Here is a 9,952-nt window from a genome sequence, read left to right as displayed (position 1 = left end):
TCTTGTTCGATTGATTGACGATGTTCTTACGATACTTGACATATTAATATTCTCATTATTGATGCTCCTGCAATAGTTCTTCGTCATCTCCCAAAGTTAGCTCACACTATATACAAGTAATTCTCATTCCTCCGTTTTAAACCTATCAGCGCCATCTCCCATGTATATCATCAACTGACTTCGTCGATAGGGAAGACTAAGTTGGCAATATCACTACGTTTCACCCTCTTGTATTTACGTGTGTGTTCAGTTGCCGAATTTACCAGATCTGTGGTCAGTTGCAGATGTGTTCAGTTGACTGTCTCCAGTTGCACCCATCCCAAATTAATGAGTGAATGTACAAACAAAAATTTGCATTGTACAATCATGTACTAACGATGTACAATCGAGTACATAAGGTCGTTTTTCTAATTAGTGACCTATTTCGGCTAAGTTCCTGCGGGTCCCTGTGTTAGCTGGACTGCTATCTGCTACCAAAGAGGATTGACTAAAGTAGAGGCTCAGATCTCGGGGTTGAAGTGACCCCAAGCCGAAAATAGTTCGACCCCAACAGAGGGATGGCGCCACGCTCGAATCTGACGGCTGGGTGAACTGCCTGTGCGGGTAACTCGGCAGTATACTGGCGACAATATGAGAGTGATCTTTCCATCTAACCCCTACTTCCCCCACCACCGACGCGCGCATGCGCAGTGGGACGGTGGTGTATCCCTCCGCGTACGGCGTGTTCAAAATACATGAAAAATAATTTCCTGTTTTGTTTTTTTCGTTTTTGATGAAAAAACAATGAATTGATAACAAAATTATGAGGAAATACGTGAAAATTAATACTTAATAAATTAATAATAGTAATTGACTTGTCTAATTCTCCAACAGTTGACCAAAAGTTTCAAAAATTCCAGAAAAGTCCACATTGATGTACAATATTTGAGAACTATAAATAAAAAATCATTAAATCTTCGAAAAATCTTCTCAAATATTCCTAATTTCTCTAAAAATTGTAAATCGACGTGAAAATTATCTATACCTACATTTAAATAAAATTATTTCTGGTGATTCATTATGAAATGATTGAATAATAAGTTTATTACATGCTACACACCGACAGAAACCACGCAAAGCTGCGTTTTCGAATTTTTTTGAAAATGACAATAATGACTATCAGACACAAGGCTCGAAAATTGGAATGGAAGAACAAAGGGGATAGAAAAAACTATAAACTAGGTGAAAAATAATTTGTACATTTCGTTTCAACGTTTCATATCAAATAACAGAAAGATCAAATTCATTTTCAATGATCCTCCAAAAAACAAATTTTATATTTATACGTCGATTTTATCACACTTTTTTCGTATTTTACATTAACTTGAAATAACAATAATTTATATGCTTTTTAGAAAATTACAATAACTTCACTTGTACTTATATAAATTACAATTCATTAAATCTTATCCATAGTACTTAATTATCAAAATATACAAACATTACTCCAGTAGGGAACCGACAAAATAAGCTCTATAGGTTCGAATGAATTACAGAAGAAAGTCAAACTAAAATCTAATCTACAAGCTGTACACGAATAGGTTTAAGGTATTCCATTTGAAATTTCTTTTGCCTGGTGCTCGAGAAAGCTGAAAGAATTTGAAAAAATCAAACATTAATAAACTGTTAAAAACAACAATATGAGGAAAAGTAAGAGCATGATTGAAAAAATGAAAACTTAACTTAAGACAGGATTTCTTCCATTCCATTTCCGACGCAGTCGTTCGAGTCGTATGGCTGAAATCAATTTTTGACAAAATTAGCTGATTAGAAAAATTCTGTTTATTGTCGATTTATCAAGACTAGGAATAAAATGGAAACCACAACTTAACTTTTTAATGATTCTACTTCGTTCGTTCTCAAGATCAGCCAATTTCGTGCTAACGGTTGGAGTGCCAGATAGTCACTTGGAGAACTCAGTGATCTGTAGAACAGAAATTAAATATAAATAGTGGTGGTGAAACAATTGAATAGAAAATTTATCGTTACCTTAATGGAGTATATCTGCCAAGCTCCACGATTACCTCCACGACGATCAACTACCAACAGTCGAGCTAGGGCATCTGTCGACAAGCATCGAAACAGACGAGCAACACCTCTGCTTCGACTACTCAGGGGATGACAATTGCTGTTGTCAACCGAGTGTGGATTGAACATGTAATATACACGTCGTAATGATTCCGAGATCACTGGAGAGATGAGGAATGCAACGGTTTTGGAGTCAGCTATATACAAAAATCCTGTATGCTCCAAGGATGATGCATGTAGATCTCCCATCGAGTTGATCGCTACTGTGATGTCCTTCACAGCAGTTCCCGATGAAAACAGCCCATAAGTTTCCGACCGAGGCTCGATTGTAACCGAATGACCACAAGCGATGATCGACGTGAGAAGATCCTCTGGAGACAAGTGGGTATATCCTGGGTCCTTGTGAGATACACTATCAGCGTAATATTTGTCACCATCTACCAACACTCTGTCAAGAAGATCTCGAGTGACCTTCCCATCGGAGAGGAGCAATGCAACGATGCTGCAGATGGAATTGGCAGTGCATTGGCAATTTGCTCTTTCTGGTGGGAAGCGCTTATCTCCCTGATGGAACCTCGCCGATTCATGGAGGAGAACGCGATCGATTTTAGTGGAAATCTCGATCACTTTGTCCTTCCTCATCCAGAATGAACGGTGATCTTGTATCTGGAAACGTTAGGGGAATAGTTATGATTAATATTTCGTTTACGAGAAGCTCAAGAGAAACTGAAACCAATGCCAACTGTACCAATGTTGATTCAGGTTCTGTAATTGGCTGTTCTAAATGTTGAGATTCTCCACACGATGGCATCGGTGAAGTACAAGACAACTCAGACGAAACAATTTCCTCCATCATCCTGCGTCTGATGTGCGGCATATCGTTTGCTGTGAACAAGAAGCTGGCATGCCTCGTCAGATATTCAGCATACACGCAAACGAATACTCCACAGTCATTATCATTGTTTTGATGAGGAATATCCTGTGGAAATGAAAGAAAGAAAATAATTGATCACACGTTAACGAAGTTGGCATATAACAAAACATACATTGACTTGTTCAGTGGTCCATCTCGCAGAATCCAATGATTGACCTTTTCTGTGCCGATGCTCATTGTCGAGATAGGAGAGAATTGTGTCCATAACTTGCGTGTGCTGTTAATTTGAGAACGAAAAAGGTAACTAGAGCGGAATCAACATTGCCATATTTCGATTATGACGCAGAACTTCATCAGATTTTGATTAAAATAGTTAACAGATTCTTGGATACTCACGTTTGTGGAAGTCTGAGCGAGACTGTCATACAATTGAATGGACTTCTCTTTGACATAGACCACACACAGACACCAATGATTACCCGAATGGATTGGTATGAGTAACATTTTTTTGGAAAATATGTCAACCTGGAACAAGAATGGAAAGGTGTAGGTGAAGAAACATCAGATCTAAAGCTAATTTTTTCTTTCTCGTAAAATTTTGTCGGAATTACCTTTTTCGTCCATCGAGAAACATTATCGTATGAACGAAGAAGATTCTGATAGAAGAACGTGTTGAGAACATGAACAGCACCTTCGCTTCTTTTTGCCAGAAGACTCAAGTACTTGTTTATGACCTGAAAGGAAAATCAGAAAATATCGAATGAAAATAATCGAACATAATACTTTCCTATTCTTTTCATACTCACAACATCGTTCAACCATGATCCCGGCAATAATCTCTTCAAGTCTGTTACTCGTACCACTTCACCATCGTTCGAAATGACCGTCTCGTCACTACGTTGTAACCATGTCTATAGATTGAGAAACGCATAAGAATATGAAAAATTAATATTCGGAAACCATGAAACTTGGATTTTTCACATTTATAATACTGACTTCAACAAGAGAAAGACTGGGAGGAACGTCAGTCGATGAAGATAACTGACTTTCAGGAGATGAAGATGATGGAGTTTCGGTGGATGAAGGTGGTGGAGTTTCAGCCGATGAAGATGGTGGAGTATCAGGCAATGAGAACTGTGGAGTCTCAAGCAAAAAGCACGATTGAGTCTCTGGTGAAGGATAGAGTACAGTCTGGGAGGACGAATCAGGTTGTGTAGGAAGAGATGTCACTGGTCCCTGATCGTTTACATCCAGCTAAAACAGTATTATAATAATTCAATAAAAATTCACTTCACAATAATCATCATGGGAATTATGACGACATAGATTAAATATCAATGATTACGATGTAATCTCTCTAGAAGTACTACTCACAATGGTGGCCTCGACCTTGGCCATCTTCAATGGTGGTTCGAGGTCTGCGGAAGGCTCAATCAGTTCAGAATCCTCTGAATCTCCAATCTCCATTTGGGACTCGAACATGTCTAATAGAGATCGACGCACACTCGATGGTTTCGTGAACTCTGTTGGAGTTACAGTCGAGAAGCATGATTCTTGGGCTGAATCCTCTTCCTTAAACTGCAAAATCTCTACGTTTGTCAGATCGAAATCCTTCTCGTCATCCTCCTCATCGCAGATTATGTGGATCTGATAACTATCCTCTGAATCATCACTGACTTCCCTCCTGTAATCTTGAAGAATCCGTTTCTCCGTAAGCTCACAGCACTTTCTCCAGCCTGTAGCTGCTGATTCCAACGCTTCAGCCCAGATCTCATCAGTCTGAGCAAGGGAGAAGTCATTGTTGCGACCAACATGAGCATCATAGTATCGTTTGGCTTGCGACCAAATCATCTCAATGGGATTGTAGAAAGAGTGATATGGTGGCAAGCGCACGACTTCATGCTCAGTCTCTTCACGAACGAATTCATCCAGTTCAAATCGGATCGGTTCTTTATGAACTTGGCACAGAACGTACAATTCCTTCTTAGTTGCATCTGAATCATACGCTACTTTGTGATCATCAAGCCAGGCCTGCATTTCAGCTTTTCTCCAGCTGGATGTAGGCTGTTTTACAACCTAGAAAAGATATTTTAATTACTTGAAAATTGGGCAAAACTGAACTTCCATTGGGAACTTATTGATGGCCAATAAACAAATGTTAAATACTAGTAAATTTATAAATTCACGTACGCGGACTGAATGATAGGAGGCATTATCCATGACAATCACGGAGGGTTTGTCAAGATTGGGGAGCAGTTTTTCAGTGAACCACTTCTTGAACATAGGTCCGTTCATATCCCCGTGATAATCATCTGTTTTCTTGGGATTGGGTACCGTACGGACGAAAAGCGATGCATTAGGAACAAATCCATCCTTGCCGCCGGCGTGACAAACGATGTATCGATCTCCAGTAGAAGCCGATTTCATTGAACAACTACGGGGATCATCATCTTGCCATTCTTTCGTTTTTCCAGTACCTCGTCGGTAGGTCCAAGTTTCGTCCAGATAGATGATACACTTGCCCTCATCTATCAGCTGCTTCATCTTCTTCAAGAACGCAATCCTCTTCGCGCGAATATACGGTTTTTCTCGAAGAAATCGTGTACCATCTCTCAACTCATAGTCGAAACCCAAATCATGAAGAACTTTCTTCAAGGTAGTGATACAACCATTGAAAGCGACCTTGCGTTCTCTATACAAAATTGAGTTGATACGTATCGTAAAATGTAAATACCCAAGAATCATGATGATAAATTATTTACCTTATTGTGTTGAACAGGATTTGAGCTGTTAGATGCAATCCTACATACCGAAAGAAGAATTTTACATAACATTCAAATAACCACAAAAAAAGAGCTTAAGTACTTACGCTTCTCTGCAAATTCGTAAATGATAGATCGAATTTGCTCCGCGACGACTTCATCGACATTTCGGACAGTCTTGGGTTTTGGTCTGACCTTTCCTGGAGTCGAAAATTCAGCGCCAGAATCACCAATATGAACACATTCTGTCACTTTGCCCATCGAAATACCTAGAGCTGCTGCAGTTCTTTCTCTACAACACCACATGCAGATAGAAAAGCAAGTGCATACAGAAAAATTCCTCTTCCGGGTGTAAGCATTTGGAAATGAATATATGTGAATGAATGTGCAGTGGAGTAGTCGAACGAGAGGAGATAAAATTTCACTTTGGGTTTTCCTTCTCCAGAAATATTGGAAAATCGAGATAGGATTCCAAAGAACTGACAAGGATCGTTTTGTACCGGCGAATGAGATTTGTAAAGAAGCAATCCACCAATTCTTAGAAACTCTTATTCTCTTTCAGGATATTCACCGAAAGGTCTACCTCGTATTACTTTCAGAACCCCATTCCTATACCGATTTCGAAATGAATAAAAAAAAAACAATAGCATTCATGGAATTCCAGGATTAACAGAGCATTACATAAAATGAAGATTAACAAAATGCAATTACTTTGGTTAGCGGAAATGATGCAAAATTATCCTGCGTCTTATACCTGCAGCGGAAATATAAACAACTCGAGTTAAAATATAAAAAAAAAATCCATTTGGGTAATATTGAATAGCACCTGCTACACGTAGACCATGCGACAAGACAGCGTGACTATGAAAATATGAGGTAAAATAGAAATCAACCCCGGAAGAGGCCACAGAGAATAGAAGCAAACGATTATGCAATTAAAAAATAGCTTTCTTAGCCATTTAATGTTAACGAGCAAAGTTTTCCATCTTCCAAATACTTCTGTCTAAGTGTTCGGAATAAAATTGAGAAATAGAACAGAAAATAAATATCCCGATAAATAACCCATGTACCGAACATAACAGAAATGCAAACGATTAACCAAAACTGCATAGCTTTTTCAGCCATTTCGTGCAAATGAGTTAGTATTTACATTTTCCAAACACTTTTATCAGAGTATCCTGAAGAATATAGTGAGGTAAAATCAAAATGAACCCTGAAAGAAGCCATATCATAAACATAACAAAAAGGCAAACGATTGTGCAAGGAGTGAATAGCTTTTTCAACCATTTGTTTAATATGTGTATTGTTTTTACTCTTCCAAATGCTCAGGTGTAGATTCTCCGTTGTCTGTCACCCAGATGGTTCTGAAATTCTGAAAAATTTCATTGAAAGCATAATTCCTAAAAACTTCCTTTCTGAATTGTTTCTTTTTCTGAAGTTGTTGCTGTTGGATGCCAAGGTTATTCTAAACCCAACAGTTCGATTTGACGAGATGAAACTCGCACGGAGGACTTTTATTTATACATTTCAGCTTGGAAATCTGGCGATATTTATTCGACAATTTTTTTATAAAATTCAGAAGTATATTATAATTACCTCACTCGGGATACGGCAATCAAAGGTCCATTATTGATTTTCTCCTTTACGAAGTATCCATGAAGGTAGTAAATCATCGCCTGAGTTTGGCCATGAAAAGAACACCCTCTCTTATCCACTGTGTCACCAGTCCAGGCCCGGCGCGTCTTCTTCGGAGTCCTCTCTGCTTTTCTCTTCCCCATTGTGCCCTTAATAAGTCATATTTTACACATAGGAGTCCCTCGGATTTTCAACCCAAAAAAAGTCACTCAAATTTCCTCAATTTCAAATTTTCCGTCTTTTAAATTTTCTCCATTCGAAATTTTTGCAAACTTGCAAAATTTCAAATTCCCCTCTTTGAAATTTTCTTCATTTCTAATTCTAGTACTTTCAATTTTTCTGAATTTCGAATTCTCTCAATCTCAAATTTTCTTAATTTCAAATACCCCTTTTTCGAATTTCCAAAATTTCCAATTTCCCCGATTTCAAATTTGGATTTCCAATTTCAAGTGCAATTTCCAGTCGAATTCACAATATTTATACAGTTCCCAATCGCAGTTTTCGCAATTCCACATTTTTTCAATTTCCAAGTTTCCCCCTTCCAAATTTTCCTCCTTCTCAAATGTTCCCCATTTTTAATTTTCCCCATTTCAAATTTCCCCCATTTCAAATCTCTCAAATTTTCCTACTTCAGAAAACGTTAGTTTTCGAAAAAGACTTTTTGTCAGTACTTGTAGCGAAATCGCCTCTGAAATTAGATTTCGGAAAAGAAAATATAAACATAAAAACGTTATTTCTCGACGTTTCATCATATTCTACATCATTTGCAGTTAAAACTCAAAAATCGAAAAATTGAATCAGGGATCCATTTTGGGCCATTTAGCCCCACCCTTCCCTATTTTTTCAATTGTATTTTCCGATAATAATGATTTTTTTTTGAGTTTGCAAAAAATTTAAGCAAACACCGGCCGGTAAACACAAACCTAACCTAGAAATCCCGATAATTCCATAAAACATGTAGTAATATATCAGCTCTACTTACCACTTCTTCTAAATGTTCACAATGAAAAAGAGAAAATTATCGATGTCACTGGATCCCTGAAACACTTTTGCTAAGCCACAAAATTAATTTAAACAAATAATGACACAAGTCTTCACTGGAACACTTTTTAAACACGATATTTTTTTATGAAGAGCTGTAAAATAAAATGATTAAATGATGAATTAATGTGAAGAATGAATGAGCTAAAGGAATGAATGGATGAATAGATTAATGAGTGTAGATTTAATGATGAAAAAGGTTTTTTTTTAAGTCGATTTTTTCGCTGTGTGTTGCACGAAATTTTCGTCTTCAAAACCCAAGAAAATAGCACCGGCGGATTGAGGGTGTGCTCCGCAGCATTGCGCATGCGCGCGTCGGTGGTGGGGGAAGTAGGGGTTAGATGGAAAGATCACTCTCATATTGTCGCCAGTATAGCAGTCCCGCTGTCACAGGGATAGTTTCGAAGGGGAATTTATACTCTCTTCGTCGTCAACATGTTCTTAATGTTTTTCTGTGATTCATTTGCTGGCTAATTACCATTAAGGAATGAAACCCAGACGGTGTGATGGAGAATTAAATTCCCCATCAATCGATCCCCGTTGCATCCCTTAATCTCTGTAACAAAAAAATACACACTTCGACAAAAGTCATGGGCCAGTGAAAAACAAATTTTTTTCGCGGCGCACACTGACTTTTCATCATTCGCCCGCGAATTAAAAATTCACTTCTCCCCTCCTGATTGAGATTAAGGGATGAAAAAATGGCAGTTCGACGGAGAATTAACTTCTTCATTAACTAACCCTCTTTCATCCCTTAATCTATGTACAAAATTGAAGAAACTGTCAGGGAAACCACAGTGCAGTAAGAAAAATAATTGTTTTGCGGCGCACAGTGACTCCCGGTAATTGAAATTTCACTTCTCACCTCCTAATTGAGATTAAGGGATAAAAACATGGCAGTTCGACGGAGAATTAAANGAAGAATCAAATTCTCCATTAATGCACACTCTTTTATCCCTTAATCTCTGTAACAAAAAAATAAAAACTGCCATGAAAGTCAGGGGCCAGTAAGAAAAATAATTTTTTCGCGGCGCACACTGACTATTCATCATTGGCCCGCGAATTAAAAATTCACTTCTCCCCTCCTAATTGAGATTAAGGGATGAAAAAAAGGCAGTTCGACGGAGAATTACATTCTCCATTAATTAACCCTCTTTCATCCCTTAATCTTTGTAACAAAAAATTAAAAACTGCCATGAAAATCAGGGGCCAGTAAGAAAAATAATTTTTTCGCGGCGCACACTGACTATTCACCATTCGCCCGCGAATTAAAAATTCACTTCTCCCCTCCTAATTGAGATTAAGGAATGAAAAAAGAGCAGTTCGACGGAGAATTAACTTCTTCATTAACTAACCCTCTTTCATCCCTTAATCTATGTACAAAATTGAAGAAACTGTCAGGGAAACCACAGTGCAGTAAGAAAAATAATTGTTTTGCGGCGCACAGTGACTCCCGGTAATTGAAATTTCACTTCTCACCTCCTAATTGAGATTAAGGGATAAAAACATGGCAGTTCGACGGAGAATTAAATTCCCCATCAACTAACCCTCTTTCATCCCTTAATCTCTGTAA

General features: G+C 38.0%; 1 protein-coding gene and 1 long non-coding RNA gene across 2 annotated transcripts; both read right to left on the bottom strand.

The window, feature by feature from the left end:
- Positions 1–1,057: 1,057 nt before the first annotated feature.
- Positions 1,058–5,964, bottom strand: LOC107046507. The gene is made up of 12 exons (XM_015269131.1): positions 5,811–5,964; positions 5,704–5,743; positions 5,132–5,633; positions 4,316–5,017; positions 3,938–4,195; positions 3,748–3,852; positions 3,553–3,675; positions 3,338–3,466; positions 3,114–3,218; positions 2,816–3,046; positions 2,029–2,733; positions 1,058–1,963 (listed from the first exon to the last, which is right to left on the bottom strand). Exons 1-12 carry the CDS (start codon positions 5,962–5,964, stop codon positions 1,943–1,945), a joined length of 3,075 nt encoding a protein of 1,024 aa, XP_015124617.1. The 3' UTR covers positions 1,058–1,942.
- A 1,018-nt stretch (positions 5,965–6,982) lies between these two features.
- Positions 6,983–8,658, bottom strand: LOC107046508. The gene is made up of 3 exons (XR_001461569.1): positions 8,321–8,658; positions 7,300–7,487; positions 6,983–7,075 (listed from the first exon to the last, which is right to left on the bottom strand). It is a non-coding gene; the product is annotated as an uncharacterized LOC107046508 (long non-coding RNA).
- Positions 8,659–9,952: the final 1,294 nt, after the last annotated feature.

Source organism: Diachasma alloeum, unplaced genomic scaffold (genome assembly GCF_001412515.2).
Source record: "Diachasma alloeum isolate Michigan unplaced genomic scaffold, Dall2.0 Dall_scaffold_01450, whole genome shotgun sequence".
Lineage (NCBI taxonomy): Eukaryota > Metazoa > Arthropoda > Insecta > Hymenoptera > Braconidae > Diachasma > Diachasma alloeum.
Note: the sequence above shows the minus strand (reverse complement) of the source record. Positions and strands in the feature narration are given on the sequence as shown.